Here is a 16,406-nt window from a genome sequence, read left to right as displayed (position 1 = left end):
TTGGAGACTGATCCATTGCATACAGTACAGGCTCTATGGAACTTGGTCTCAGACTCTATGTGATAGTAGTAGGTTTGTATCTTCAAAGCTTGGTTCTTCTGCGTGGTACTGTGAAATCCACACCTGTGGTATTTCCCTGCGTCCACGCAGCTGACTCGGATCTTTCTTGAAAGCTTTTCCTAATTAGCCCCGCCCATCTACTCCTAATAAAGCCAGGCAGTGGGGCTTGGAGCCTTAATTCCTTTTGTCCGCGAAAGCAGCAACAACTCGGTGTTCTCTCCTAAAACAACTATTGGTTTGACTCAAGGACTCCAGTTTGACTACTCTAACAGACAGCAATTCCAACTTTTGTTCTGGGACCTTTGTTTATCCTATTAGACAAACCCACTCCCTCCCTCTAAAAAACAAAAAAATGCCGTGTCCTCTGAGGCGCAGGCTTTTTTGCCTTTGGCAATGGGCAGTAACTTACCTTCTTTTTCTTCTGTTCCCCTCGCTCAGAAAGCAGGAGGGAAGAAGATTTTTACCAGCCTACCACCCCTTCCAGACCCAGGAACTGGTAGAGCTTGTGGCAACAAACTGCCACTGTGGCTTTGTGCCAATAACTTTGTTTTGGGTTGCAGCCACGCCTCTCAGCTGTCTCTGTTTTTTTAAGGACAGCTTGCTCCCACTGCCCGTGCTTTCTCTGCCCCATTTACCCCAGCAGGCAGTGGACGCTGCAACGATCCCTGCCATGCTTTTGCCCCCCTCAGGGGAGGGGAGGCTCAAGGCAGCCACGCCACCTGTGTGAGTGATGGCTAGCCAAGGCTTTGCCTCCACGCCCATGGCATATAACGCCTCGGAGGGGCCTTTGTGTTGCAACAATTCCTGCCATGCTTTTGCCCCCCTCAGGGGAGGGGAGGCTCAAGGCAGCCACGCCACCTATGTGAGTGATGGCTAGCCAAGGCTTTACCTCCACGCCCATGGCATATAACGCCTTGGAGGGGCCTTTGTGTTGCAACGATCCCTGCCATGCTTTTGCCCCCCTCAGGGGAGGGGAGGCTCAAGGCAGCCACGCCACCTGTGTGAGTGATGGCTAGCCAAGGCTTTACCTCCCCGCCCATGGCATATAACGCCTTGGAGGGGCCTTCGGGTTGCAACAATTCCTGCCATGCTTTTGCCCCCCTCAGGGGAGGGGAGGCTCAAGGTAGCCACGCCACCTGTGTGAGTGATGGCTGCCAAGGCTTTGGGTCTAAGCCCATGGAATATAACTCCTTGGAGGGGCCTTCGGGCTACTATCCTCCCTCTGCGTCATGCTGCCTGGGAGCTTCAGTGACGGCTCAGACTGTAAGTACTGTGTCTTTTGGGCCCCATCTCCACTTGGCCCATGCCTCAACAGGTAGGTTGCTACTCTTTTGCATAGGCATTGTCCCTCTAGCCATCCTCAGGTCTCTCAACTAGTGGACTCATCGCTCCAATCTCTGTGTGGGCGATGTTAGCAACCGACACTTCCCTCTCAGTGTGGTGAGCTCACCTCAAGGGTCACACCATCCATGGTCCTTAGGCGGCCATAGAGGGCATGGAGCACATCAACTATTTGGAGTTACTCGCAGTAGAAATGGCACTGCACCTTATCTCTCATTTGCTCATGGACAGTATTGTCCACCTTACTACCACCACCACGATTGTGATTTGCTTGCCCTCATCATCAGGATCTGGGACTGGTATACCATAACCATCAGTGCCATTCATCAAGAACTCTCTTGCTGGCTCCCTCAGTCAGACAGTTTATACTGACCGCTAATGGTCCCTTCCTCCTTCCCAGGCATGGGAACTCTTTGTCAGATGGCACACTCCCCTTCTGGACTTGTTTGCCTCTCCCGCCAACATGAAGTGCCAATTCTTTGGAGCACGTCTTGCCTCCACCAGACAGGCTGTTGGGAGATGCCTTTCTCCTGGATTGGACATCCACCCTCCTGTACATCTTTCCACTATTGCCAGTGCTGTCCAGCGTGGTCTCTCGTCTTCAAGCAGAGCAGGTAGATTGCATTCTCATCACACCATGGTGGCCCCGCCAGCCATGGTTTGTCATTCTGCTCCAACTTGCAGGCAGCTGTTCCATTCAGTTGCCACTCCGGCCAGATTTGCTGGCTATGGGCAACAGCCCAGTCCCATACTCCCAGGTCACTCAGTTCCGGTTGACGGCGTGGCAGCTCCAGCCTCAGCCCTCTCTCAACCAGTAAAGGGCATTTTGGACCTTGACCTGAGACCTGCCACTAAACATTGTTACATTTGTAAGTGGTGTCATTTTTGCATTTTTTCACAAAAGCAAGGGGTTCAGCCTCTGTCTGCTTCCACTTCCCTCCTCCTGGATTTTTTGATCTCTCTGTCAGATTCAGGACTCTCATTATCATTCTTGAAGGTCAATCTGGCAAATATAGATTCGTTTAGAAGCGAGCATTCTCTTCCCTCTCCTTTATCCGATCCTCTTGTAAAGAGATTTCTGCAAGGCTTTACAAATTTCTGGCCCCAAGTAGGCCTGTGCCCCCCTCTTGGAGGTTGGAGGTTGTTCTTTTCGCCCTTACGAAACCACCATTTGAGCCAATGGTCACTTCTGACATGTTCCATCTATCATGGAAAACGGCATTTTTAGTGCCTATTACTTTTGCTTGTCGCGCTAGCGAGCTTATGGCTCTTGAGTCGATAGTCCTTACCTGAAATTTCATAAGGATGTCATGCTGGGCACAGACATTTCCTTCTTACCTAAGGCAGCATCATAGTTTCATATGTCTCAGGACATTGTCCTTCCAACCTTATTTCCAAATCCTTCTACTCCCCTGGAGCAGTCTTTGCACCTTCTTGATGTGCGGAGGGCTCTTGCTTTTTATGTCCACCGCACAGCTCCATTACGGAAGTCCCTACGACTTTTTGTTAAGTACCGTAGGGATACTGTGGGCCTTCCTGTTTCTACCCAGAGGTGGCGGCCTGGATAGTTGCAGCTATCCGGCTAGTTTGCGAAATGGCAGGACTGGACTTACCTGTTCAGATCCATGCTCATTCCACTAGAGCATTGGCACCCTCCATGGTTTTTTTGCACAGTGTACCTCTGCATGATATCTGTCGAGTGGCCATATGGTCACCACCGCATACTTTTGTCTCCCATTATAAATTGGATTTAGCTGCCAAGGAGGAGGCGGCTTTTGGGAGAGCAGTACTTTTTTCTGCACTAGCATGACACCCGCCATCCGTGGGACTGCTCGCTAGTCTACCACAGGTGTGGATTTCACAGTACCACGCAGAAGAAAGTAAGGTTGCTTACCTGTAATCATGTTTCTTCTAGTGGTAACTGTGAAATTCACACAACCCGCCCATCCTCCCCACATTCTGTCATGCCTTTTATCTCCGACTGTCTTTCGCGGTACGGAATTAAGGCTCCAAGCCCCACTGCCTGGCTTTATTAGGAGTAGATGGGCGGGGCTGGAGTCCCTAATTAGGAAAAGCTTTCAAGAAAGATCCGAGTCAGCTGCGTGGACGCAGGGAAATACCACAGGTGTGAATTTCACAGTTACCACTAGAAGAAACATGATTACAGGTAAGCAACCTTACTTTGTTGCCATTCACCCCCAATGTGAATCTGGGATTTAAGTATCAAGGAAAGATGCAGGCAGATGATTCTAAACTCTTCCTGCCAGATAAAATCTTATTCTTTCAGTCTATCTTCTGAAGGTTTTCATCATGTCAGTCGGAAGGGGAATTCACTCCTGAAAGAGTTATCATGGGGAAAGGGGATCTCCATTGAAACTTTATCACTTATCTTGGTTTCTACAACAAGCCACATTTTTGAAACGCTTGACTGGAGTTACACTTTAAAAATGCCACAGGCAGCTTAACCAGCAGTCAGGAATTCTGGGATATGAAGTTCAAAACATCTGGAAGACTAAAATATGGGAAACACTGCTCTACATAAACCTTGACATAAATCTGGTAATCAAGAACCTTACCAAAGTGTTGTAGTGATTAGATATATGAGCGGTTCAATCATGTTCAATCATATGCCCACACTACATTTTGAAAAGGAGAGGTCTGGATAGTTTAAATGTTTTAGAGTTGAAAAATCAATAGAATTTTTCTGAGTGTGATTCAGGAAGAAATGCACTACAGTGCAGGAGAAAGATGTATTATTATTATTATTATTATTATCTTTATTTGTACCCCGCTAACATCTCCCGAAGGACTCGGTGTTGCTTACAAAGGCCAAGACCCTCAATAAAACAATAGCATAACAAATTCAACAGTAAAACTCATAAAGCAAACCAATAAACATTTAAGCAATAACAGTAAATCATCAAAAACCATAGATCACGACACATTAAAAAACTAGGGCCGGGCCAAATGTAATGAATAAATTAAAAGTGCTGTAGATCACGGATAGCACTTTCTAGAAATGTTTGATACGTTTAGTTCTCACAGTAGCTTTTTCTCATGTCAGGAACAACTTCAGAAACTGCCACGTCACTTCTGGTGTGAGAGAATTGGCCATCTGCAAGGATGTTGGCCAGGGGATGTTTTACTATCCTGTGGGAGGCTTCTCTCATGTCCCTGCATGGGAAGCTGGAGCTGAAGACAGGCGCTCACCCCGCTCTCCGGATTCGAACTGCCGACCTTTTGGTCAGCAGCCCTGCCGGCACAAGGGATTAACCCATTGTGCGACTGGGGGCTCCGTCTGTAGCGTAGGGACACTGCCTAGATTCGTACAAGTGCTTATTTGTGGTCTGTCTACTGTGACATTTACAATCATCATCAGGTTGACATTTGTATGTCTGCTGATAGACCACAACTTGTGCCCCAAGGATGCTGATTAAATTGTTCTTTTCCAGACTAGAATAGTGATTTTGGATTAAACATCTTATACTTTAAAATACAGTCGAAGTCAGATCTTTGTATCCACAGAGCAGTATGTCCCATGGACACAGGAAGCTGTGGTTAATAGAAAACCCTATTGAAATTGACTACTTCCACCAGATGTTATCATAGTCATCCTGGAGGATCTAAAAAATTGATACAAAGGAGATATTTTGTTGGATGCACATATTGCAGTCTTAAGTATTAATCGCAGTAGGGACTCATATAATCCAGATAATCTGGGATCAGATCTTGGGATATATGACAGTGTAGAAGGAGCCTGGGTATAGTTGGATTGCAGCATTCATCATCTCTCACTGTTAGCTGTGCTAGGGCTGGACTGGTAGCATTGTAGTCCCATAATTTCTGAATAAGTAGCAGGCTTGAGCACTTCACCTTGAACTTGGGTTTCACGTCTATCTTGAAGTGTTCTACAAGCCAAGCCAGGAGTGTTTTCTTTGGGCCTCTGGAGAAAGGAACTGATATGATGTCACGTGAATGCTAAATCATGCAGCCCTTGATCTTTGAAGACTCTCTTTGCAGGGTAGTGCTCTGCATACAGCTGAATTCTTCTTTCCCAGGCTCTTCGCAACTTGTTTCCTTGCTTCTTAACCCAATCAGACAAGACCTCTAGTTGACACGCAGTTCCCTTGACTTCATTTGTTTTTCTTCAGCATTTCAGCAATTTAAGTCATGTCCAGCTGGATGCAGGAAATAGGCTTCACTAACTGTTCCTGCAGAGCTTCATGCAGATGGTGGACCCAAGGCCCTCTATAAGTCATTCCCTGGCTTTTCCATTATGGTCACCTATCCTGCATGACTCTAATACACAACAGGCAATTATCCTAGCTCTATCGCTTTTTAGGTACTTATACAACTTTGATTCATACACACTACCGAGCTTACAAAAATACACATCTTCCTTCTCTCAGTATTTATGTCTGTAGACTTTTTTACACTAGTATGTAGGCTTCATATATATTTTCTATGATCAATTCAGTTTGAGAGAAAGGAAAGAAGGTCGGGAAAGAATTTAGCAGCATCCTGAAGACTGATTTTTAATATGAGATTTTATGTGTTTTTGATCCACTTTAAAGGCACAACAGCTTGTGCTAGTCTGAGAAGTGGTGGTAGACTCCTTCACCAACCTGCTCTCCTTTCTCCTTCTTTATTCAAAAACTCACCGAGGTGGTTTTCTCCTTGACAGTTGCTTTGGTGTTGTTTCCCTGAGACTGGTGTATCTTTTTAAAAATATGATTTTTAACTTGCTGGAGATATGGGCCGTTGTTCATAAAACTGGGGTTAGTTTTGCTAAATTGAAATATATAACCAAATTCTACAAAATCAGTTGATGCCAAATATAATGAAATACATTATTTTCCTCATACACTATAGGGAAGTAAACATCCCATATTTCACTGCATAATCGTTGTACTTTCCTCCCTTTTTTGATTGAAAAAAGGGGATGTCACTGTTACACTGTGGTGACAATAACACGGTGAGAAATGGTGAAAAAATGCAAGTATAGGGCTTCCCTCGGCAGGTAGCCAAGGGAAGCCTTGTATCTGCAAAGGTTGCGACTATTATATGAGGAACAGGAAAGACACCAATTTTGCCACCCCCAAAATGGAGATGTGACTTCTATGCGATGGCAGCTATCCTGTGGTGAAATACAGCATGCATGTTCTCAGTACTTCACACTACTATTTCTTGGCCTGTTGGCTAAGTCCAAGAGTAGTATCAGTATTTTCTCTCATATTTGGGATTTTACTTATATAGTGCCCCTCCAAAATGCATATATGTAGTTTTATCTCATTTACCTCTGTGTTTATCAACAAGTCACTTTGGAAGTAATGAGTGGATTTATTTATTTATTGTGTCAGAAATGTTGTCAAAAAAGGAAAACCCTAAATCCAGGATACACATAGGGCGATATTAGGCCAACAAAGAAGTGCAACAATCTGGATGGAGCCATCCCATCACTTGCCTGCAGGTGTCAGCAGAGTCAGAAGGATTTCCTGCTCTTAATCTTACTCAGATGAGCTTCTTCAAGAGTTGCCACCAACCATAGGCTCCTGGCTTTGACTGGAAGGAAAGTTGACAGTGACTTCTTTTTTCCTTCTAGGGCTGTGTGCACTTTCTATCAACCATTCCAATTCCTACTTGGCATACCCTGGTAGCGTGACTGTTGGCGAGATCGTGTTGTACGACGGAAACAATTTGGTAGGTACAGACATGGCTCAGAATGGATTCCTGGGGCACAGACCATGGAATTTGAACAATTGTTTCGCTTTTACAGACCTGTAATATGATTTAAATTTTTCAGCAATGAGAATATTGGAAAAAACCCTTTTTTGAGTCAGATCATTGTCCACCTAGTGTGGTTATATTAGGGATGGATGACATCTGGCCTTGCAGCTGCATGTTTCCATCCAGGACTGGTTCTTTAGCCTTCAACTTCCACTGAGTCTCTGCCATTTTCTGGCCACAAAAAAAGGTGAATGTTCCGTTGGGAAGCCTCCAGGTAGGATTTAGCCCCTTCCCCCACTATGTACTTTTCAAAACCTCCAGGTGGAAGGTTTTTCTAACCATCGACGAAGCCTGCACAGGGTCTTGGGAGCATAGACGTAGCCTTTGGCTCCATTGCCCACCCATACTGCAACGCTCTCTACGTGGGGTTGCCTCTGAAGACTGCTCGGAAGCTCCAAATGGTCCAACGATCAGCAGCCAGGATGCTAACAGGAGCGGCACTCAGGGAGCATACAACTCCTCTGTTGCGCCAGCTCCACTGGCTGCCAATTTGCTACCGGGCACAATTCAATGTGCTGGCTTTAGCCTTTAAAGCCCTAAACGGTTCTGGCCCGACCTACCTGTCCGAATGCATCTCCTCCTATGAACCAGTTAGGACATTAAGATCATCTGGGGAGGCCCTTCTCTCGATCCCGCCAGCTTCACAAGCACGCCTGGCGGGGCTGAGAGACAGGGCCTTCTCAGTGGTGGCCCCTCAGCTGTGGAACGCCCTTCCTACAGAAATCAGATTGGCCCCCTCCCTGTTGGCATTCCGGAGGAAAGTTAAGACCTGGCTTTTCGAACAGGCATTCGATTAGGCAGTGTAATCGATTATTGGAACACGGAATAAGGATAATGAGACTGGATTCTGATTCTATCGATGAGACGTGATGGATTTGTTATATTGATGTTTGATGTCTGATGTATAATTAATTGTTTACTATTGCTTTAAATGTCCAATGATTTTGTACTATGTATATTGAAACAGTTGTTGTTAACCACTCTGAGTCGCCTAAGAGCTGAGAAGAGCGGTATACAAATAAAGTAAATAAGTAAATAAATAATAGATTACACTGACTGGGATTGGGTTCAAGTGGAAGCTTTTCTCAGCACTTTGTGGTTGTACTGGCAATTGGAACTGCTCTCTCATTCACTGAGGGAAAAACCCATTTGGGATGGCATTGCATGCAAGGACTCTTCTTAAAGGGGCTTATTGCATATTGGCATCTATTTTTTTTAAATGGTTGACACAATAGCAACATTTCCCAGACCGCCTTTGCCCCTCACAGTGAAGCATTTGAGGAGTACTCAGGCTACTTAGGGACACTCTGAATGTTTTTGTTGTGAGATTTGAGGGATGGGAGACTGAGAATGTCTGGAAACTTCCCAGATGGTGACAGGGCCACTGTTTATTTGTGTGCTGCCATTATTTTTTTCCATTCCATCCCTTCATCTCAAATTCCTGGGGATAATTATATTCCTGATCTGTGCCAACTGGAGATCGTGTGGTGACGCCACCATGTTACATAGACAATTAGTGATGTGACGCTATCTTTGTCAATAAGCAAAAACAACTGTGCACGAAGGCGGTGTATACTTGCATTGATGAAATGCTCTTGAGACCCTTTCAAATAATCTTTTTTTAAAAAATCACTGAAGAGAGGGAGGGAAGACTATCTCCTGATGATGCCAGAAATGTTTGTGAAACAGTATTCAGCATTGTTTCAGTCCAGCCCTTTCTCTAGTGGACATAATCCATTTTGCAGAGATAAAAATGAATAATGGAATCTTGTATATAAAGGCCATATGGATTCTAGAAAGGCAAACACCCCTCTTAACAAGCACACATCTCAGAATAATGTTTCATTTGAGATGAGTAATAACAGACTGGAATAAGTAGAAAACATATTTATATTTGGAGTGAATCAGGTACAGAAATTAAACCAAATTAAAATGAAAGTGTTGCATACTGAGACAAATAAAAATATTCTATACATCAGTGATTCCCAACCTTTTTTAAAAATCAGGGACCACTTGAACAGGAACCACTCTCTTAGTACCAAAAGGGTTACGAATCTGTTTTTGGTCAACTTTAGATTCAGTTTGGTTATTTGGGGTGCTGATTCAGAAAACCGCATTGGATAGATCACATCGGCTCTAGTTTCTGATACAGAACATATGCCATCCAGTAGTCGCCATCAGCTTGTCCACAGAAAACTATATTTAATAATCTAGAGCTGCTGACCTTATTTTAGGTCTCACGCCCACCAGTGGGCTGCTGCCCACAGGCTGGTAACCACTGCTGTACGCAGGCAAATACCTTCATGTGCTTAGATTCCCTGAACAAATTAAGTGTCCATACCTGAAGAAGTCTAAATTTTACCATGACAAAGGAAGGAGAGAGAATTAAAGTGGCACTGCTCAACTTATGGGAAAAAAATTGAGTTTTCCATATTTAAAAAAATAAATAGAAGATGGCTGAAAGCACTCATGCATATGTTTTGTTTAATGTGTTGTTGAAGGTATATTTGGAAGAAACCCCTGTGGTTTGCATGCCTTCATTGTCTGTCATGAATTGAATGTTCTTTGCCTTCTACTTCTAACATGTTGACATTCTATTTTTCTGTCCCTAATAGAGAGATGTCTGCTGTATCTCTGCTCATGACGGGCCTCTTGCTGCCTTGGCCTTCAACTCCACGGGCTCAAAGCTAGCAAGTGCTTCTGAAAAGGTGAGTGAGCAAAATGGCAATTTTTCTCAGATTGTATTTGATTTTTCCAAGAGGAGTCTAGCAGTTTAGATTTACCCTTCAAATACAACTGGTGAATTATTTCTTTTTTGTCCCAAAGTATAGATGTTTAGCAATATATTGGGTTCTTTCCACATTATGAAATCTTATTTTGCCAACAATTACCATCATCATAGTCACTGTCGTCATTGTTGTAATAGTAATAGTAGTAGTTGTTGTAACAGTAATAGTAGTAGTTGTTGTTATTCCAGAGAGCTACCATTTTTAAAAGTTGGAGAATTTGAAAATGGTTAGCATGTACTCCTCTGCCCTTCCAGGACTCTTTTTATTTCATTAAGCTATTGTAAGATATAGAGTAGCAGGGTTGTTTTTGACATAGTAAGCACTTTTGATATTTGTGTATTTATATATATATTTGTGTGGAATGACATATCACTCTATGTATTTGTTACTCCACAAACCCAATTGAAACAAAAGAGCTGAAGAAGTGAAATGCAATTTTTATGTGTTAGCTAGTAAAAGAGTAACCATTTCACATCTAGTTGCATGTAAAACAGGAAGTGGACAGAAATAATGTAGCTAGAAATAAGCTTCAGACAGAGCTATGTTTCTAAACATACATACCTGGAAGTAAGTTTCACTGTAATACGCAATGCTTGATTCCAGATATGTCATTTTTGAGCAGCAGGAATATAAACCTAAGAAATTATAAGTCTTAACGTGTATTTCTTTTCATTCTGAGTTCAGTGGAGGTTGCTTCCTAATAACCGCATTTGTGGTTTTGACCTGGAAGTTAAGGAATATTACCTGAGATCTTCAGCTGAAGTGACAGGGTTCAGTTTTATGGGCACAGAGTTACAATGTAGTTAGACAGCACCACCTTATTAGTGAATTATTATTCTGCCTCAGCATACAGTCATGTGCAATGCACACAGGAACAATGGCGCCACATGTGTTAATCTCCTTTTGTAAACTTGAATGGAATAGCAAACTTTCACAAGCGACAAAAACGTCAAACCTCTTTTGGAGGGGAACTTACCTGTGTGCAAAGCACCAGCAGGATTACAGTCATTGAGTGCCATCCATATAATCATTTATTTAAAGGCTTACTTACATAGGTAGCTTTAATGTAACTGTATTCAATAAGGACACTTTTAGAATATAACGGTACAGTAAGATCCCTGTAGCCCAGGGGAAAACATTTAATAATAATCTATATAAATAAAAATGTAATGTTCGTTTGTGGGATTAACGAATTGACACTAAATTTGGACACAATATACCTGTCAGGCCAACAAGTGATTGTCACTCATAAAATACTGAAAACACAGCAGAAGAGACTTAAAAAAACCAAAAAACAAAATTTACATTACAACTCATGCGCAAAGCCACATATACACACACATACACACACACAAAACACATATACACAGACTGGGCCACAGCAACATGTGGCAGGGGACGGCTTGTCTATATAAATAAAAATATAATGTTCGTTTGTGGGATTAACAGAACTCAAAAACCACTGGACGAATTGACACCAAATTTGGACAGCATACACCTAACAACCCAATCTATGCCCTTCTTTCAAAAAAATTGATTTTGTCATTTGGGAGTTGTAGTTGCTGGGATTTATAGTTCACCGACAATCAAAGAGCATTCTGGACTCAACCAATGATGGAATTGAATCAAACTTAGCACACAGGAATCCCATGACCAACAGAAAACTTTTTAATCTCTTCTTTCAGGGAACTGTCATCCGTGTGTTTTCTATCCCAGAAGGACAAAAGCTCTATGAATTCAGAAGAGGAATGAAAAGGTTGGTATGTTTCTCTCCACCCAGCATCCCAGTTGATCTAAGAGTCAAGCCATGCATGCACTCCTCTTATAGAGTAAAGGTGGTAGTTCTTGAACCTGAACCTTCAGGGATTCCTTGTGCAGGAAATGTTTGCTTGGTTGGTTGGCAGTGACTTTGTGTCATCTTTATGTCAAGGCACACAGTTCTCAATCACAGAGCTGCTTTCTTTCCCAGCCTGTGAGGGATTGGAGTCTTTTTATCGGCGTCACAAAACGGAGCCCCCGGTGGTGCAGTGGGTTAAACCCCTGTGCCGGCAGGACTGAAGACCCGACAGGTCGCAGGTTCAAATCCGAGAAGAGCACGGATGAGCTCCCTCTGTCAGCTCCAGCTCCTCATGCAGGGACATGAGATAAGCCTCCCACTAGGATGACAAAACATCCGGGCGTCCACATGGCAACGTCCACGCAGACGGCCAATTCTCTAACACCAGAAGCAACTTGCAGTTTCTCAAGTTGCTCCTGACACAACCAAAAGAAAATTGGTGTCACTGAGGGGCTACATTGGCAAGTAGTGCCCAGTGGTATATTCCATTACTTGTTGGTAGCAAATACATCTTTCTGTCGGTTTATCCTTCTTTAAGTGCCAAGAAAGGACACATTTGCAGGGGACACAAATATAGGAAGGTGTAGAAGTGAGCTGAGATTGCTACTTTTCACATTCTGTTGTAGAACACAGACTTGTTCTTACAAGTCTTCCTGATGCCAGAAGTAGAGGCAATATTCTTGTTTCTACAGAATAGATGTGAGGGATGAGGGAGAATTTTCTCACTCAAAGATAATTCATGCCTGAGGTGAGACTTTGAAATAGAGACATGACAACTCATTCTTCAATCTGCTTTTCTCTTCATCCCCAAACGTATAGTTTGTCCACGTATTGCAGGCCACAGGAATTAAGACTGCTGGCAGAGTAAATGATTCACAGCAGGGCTCATTCAATTCTGTGATATTTATTTCCATCCTTTTATGCCATTCCCACAAATCTGCTTGTGTCAACTGCCATCCCTTTCTTTTCTTCCCTTCTTTAGATACGTGAACATCAGTTCTCTGGTATTCAGTATGGATTCACAGTTCTTGTGTGCATCGAGCAACACTGAGACTGTGCACATCTTTAAGCTGGAACATCTCACAGACAGGTGGGTAATCCAAATTGTGCTGTTTGTGTGGCTGAAATAGAGTTAATCCTATCTGTAACATATTCTTATGATAATTCATCTGAGGGAGATGCTCCAAAGGAGACTTGAGGAGAGAGTAACTCAGAATATGGACAGGAACTAATGGTGTAACTAGTGATGTTACAGCTCTTGAGCCTTCGAGGGTGAGGGCTGTGTAGCTTTCACCTTGTTGTAGGTATTGGTTTCAGACTCTTGCCAACTGTTACTTTATTTCTTCCAGCCGGCCAGAGGAGCCTCCTTCCTGGAGTGGTTACATGGGCAAAATGTTCATGGCTGCCACCAACTACCTCCCTTCTCAAGTATCGGGCATGATGAGCCAGGACCGGGCCTTTGCCACCGTGCGCTTGAACATCTCCGGACAAAGGAACATCTGTGTGCTCTCCACGTATGTAAGCCACAGCTATTATGGGATTGTCACATTGGAAGCCATCTACAGCTTTTGTACTATACTCATACTAAACTATACTCAGCCAGTTAAGTATCGGGAGTGGGGAGCCCACATTTCTGGAGGGTACTCAGTTGTTGGGAGCCCCTGGTGGTGCAGTGGATTAAACTGTTGAGCTGCTGAACTTGCTGATCGAAAGGTCTTGTATCCTGGATATGCCATCAGCTGGAGACCCCTCTCCCCAGCACCAACTGTCACTCTGGGCCAGAGTGAGGAGGGGGCCAGGGGACAGTTCCACCTTGTCTCCTGTGCTATTCTTATAATATAATATAATATAATACAATATAATATAATATAATGTATATAATATAATATTTATAATATTATAATGTAATCCAATATAATAATAACAACAATATGATATTATAATTATATATTTATATTACATGTAATATTACTAATAATATTACTATATAGTGGTATGGTGCTATATAGCAATGTTTAATGCTGATATTGTACTATGCTAATAATATAATATATTGTATGTAATATATACCTTGTAAGCCGCTCTGAGTTCCTTTTGGGGTGAGTAGGGCGTCATATAAATGTCGTAAATAAATAAATAAATAAAATTCCAATCCGGGGAGTGGAGTTAGCTCCCGCTGTTAGCCCCAACTTCTGCCAACCTAGCAGTTCGAAAACACGCAGTCATGTCGACCACATGACCTTGGAGATGTCTATGGACAACGTCAACTCTTCAGCTTAGAAATGGAGATGAGCGCCACCCCCCAGAGTCGGACACGACTAGACTTAATGTCAAGGGGAAACCTTTACCTTTACTACTCAGTTGTTTATTTCTGAGCTGTACAAACAATACCTCCTCTGTTTTGGAAGTCTTCTGTAATGTTGTACCTCACCTCGAGCCACTGGGAGAGATAATTACTAAATAATAATAATAATACAGAGAATGAACACGCCAAACTCCTCTGGGACTTCCGAATTCAGACATACAGAGTTCTGGAGCACACACTCTTGACCTCACAATCGTGTTAAAAAACAAATAATGGATCGTCGATGTTGCAATCCCAGGTGACAGCAGGATTGCAGAGAAACAACAGGAAAAGCTGACATGATATGAGGATTTAAAGATTGAACTATAAAGCTCTGGCACAAGCCAGTAAAGGTGGTCCCAGTGGCGATCGGCACACTGGGTGCAGTGCCTAAAGACCTTGGCCTGCACTTAAACACAAAATTACCATCTGCCAGCTGCAGAAGGCCACTTTACTGGGATCTGCACGCATTATTCACCGATACATCACACAGTCCTAGACACTTGGGAAGTGTCATACATGTGATCCCATTCAACAGCCAGCAGAGTGTCTGGGGTGGACTCATCTTGTGTTCCTAATAATAATAATAATAATAATAATAATAATAATAATAATAGATATGGAACAGAACAGCTGATCTAGCTGTTTGCTTTAGGCAGGCGGAATGTTTCTTCATTCTCTTTTGACTACACAGCACGATGTATGCAGGAAGTACATGTATTGCCCCTTCTTGTGTTACCTGCATAGCATTGGACATCTGTCATAGGTATCCTACATTTAGAACAGTGCCCTCAGATCAAGTTGGGCAAAGAGAGCTCAGTGCAAGGGCTCATGCCTGACGCCCTGAAGGTCCCAGGTTTAATCTCTGGCATGTGCAGAAAGGTGTTGGGTAAACATTTAACTGAAATGCTGGTGAGCCCTGACCAGTGGCTTTTGGCAGTCGTCGGTCAGATGGGCCCAGAATCCAAATATTTCCTTGTTTCTGTGTCTCTTGTTAGGATCCAGAAACTGCCTCGGCTCTTAGTTACAACATCCGATGGGCACCTTTACATCTACAACTTGGACCCCCAAGATGGAGGAGAATGTGTTTTAATCAAGACACATAGGTAAAGAAGATACAGTTCAGCTGCTCCAGCATTACAGGGGAAAGTATGGAGGGAGGTAGATTTTGGCACCCAAAGTGAGAAACCACGGGTTGTATTAATACTATGCCCTTGAGCCTATTAATTTGTTGTGGGTGACACTAAACTAATTTACCTCTGGTTGTGAGCTATGTGAGAATTGTGGAGCTGCCCTTGCATTCTAGCACAAATCTTAGACTGTGTCCATTTCATGGTCCAGGATAGGAGCCCCTTCTCTTGACTGTATTCATTGTGACCGTAAAACAGCCTAATCTCCCTCGGGGAGGCAAATTTGTACATATCCTTGCATTGTTTCAGACATACACTACATAACAGAATGCACCTCCATGTGAGAGCAGATATTCCTAGCATAGAGAACAAAATGTTAAGAGAGTAGAGGATTTTTAACTTAGCTTTCTTTTTCGTGACAAACTAGACAAACTATTTCTGTTGATAGAATGCCTATCCCATGCCCTTGAGGGGCATTTTGCAGTTACATCACATGAATGAAAAATTGAAGAATGGTCTCTGAAGTGACAATCACTTGAATGTTTGAATTGGATGGGATTAGAGGAACACAAAGAATCTGAGCATATTCAAAGATGAGGACAGTTAAGAAAGTGTTTGGATTAATATGGGGACTAGCGGGTTAGGATAACAATATACTTTAATTCATCGCATAATAGTCGCCATGGCATAATAGTCACACCTCCAATTTTGGGGAGCAAAATTTGAGTTTTCTGTTCCTTGCATAATAGTTGCACCATTTATTCACCCCCCCCCCCCATGTACCTGCCCCCTTGGGGCTACAAGGCTTCACTTGACATACAGTATTTCATCGTGTAATAGTTGCCACTGCGTAATAGTTGCACCCTCCTTTTTTGGTCAAAAAGTGTGACTAATACATTGTAAATGCAGTATGCAAGAGATTTTTTGCACTGCCTGCATCCTGATTAAAAGTGACTCCAGCAGACCACATAAGCACTTCCCCTTCTGCCTTACAGATGTCATTGTTGACTTTTTGGGAAAGTGTGTGTATGTATGTCTGAGTCACTAGCTCTTCCTCCATGCACTTCTGTTAGTAGACCCAAGACCACCGTGTTCACCTACTGCTTCCAGTTCCAGTG

At 43.2% G+C, this 16,406-nt stretch overlaps 1 protein-coding gene across 1 annotated transcript in view; it reads left to right on the top strand.

Annotated features, from left to right (window-relative positions):
* WIPI1 (WD repeat domain, phosphoinositide interacting 1) overlaps positions 1 to 16,406 on the top strand; it is a 54,726-nt gene that overhangs the window by 30,650 nt on the left and 7,670 nt on the right. The window contains exons 5-10 of the mRNA XM_060763041.2: positions 7,004 to 7,101; positions 9,804 to 9,896; positions 11,663 to 11,733; positions 12,797 to 12,904; positions 13,164 to 13,328; positions 15,157 to 15,264. Of these exons, the coding sequence (XP_060619024.2) occupies positions 7,004 to 7,101; positions 9,804 to 9,896; positions 11,663 to 11,733; positions 12,797 to 12,904; positions 13,164 to 13,328; positions 15,157 to 15,264 (643 nt within the window). The remainder of the gene's footprint in view (positions 1 to 7,003; positions 7,102 to 9,803; positions 9,897 to 11,662; positions 11,734 to 12,796; positions 12,905 to 13,163; positions 13,329 to 15,156; positions 15,265 to 16,406) is intronic.

Source organism: Anolis sagrei, chromosome 2, assembly GCF_037176765.1.
Source record: "Anolis sagrei isolate rAnoSag1 chromosome 2, rAnoSag1.mat, whole genome shotgun sequence".
NCBI lineage: Eukaryota > Metazoa > Chordata > Lepidosauria > Squamata > Dactyloidae > Anolis > Anolis sagrei.
Note: the sequence above shows the minus strand (reverse complement) of the source record. Positions and strands in the feature narration are given on the sequence as shown.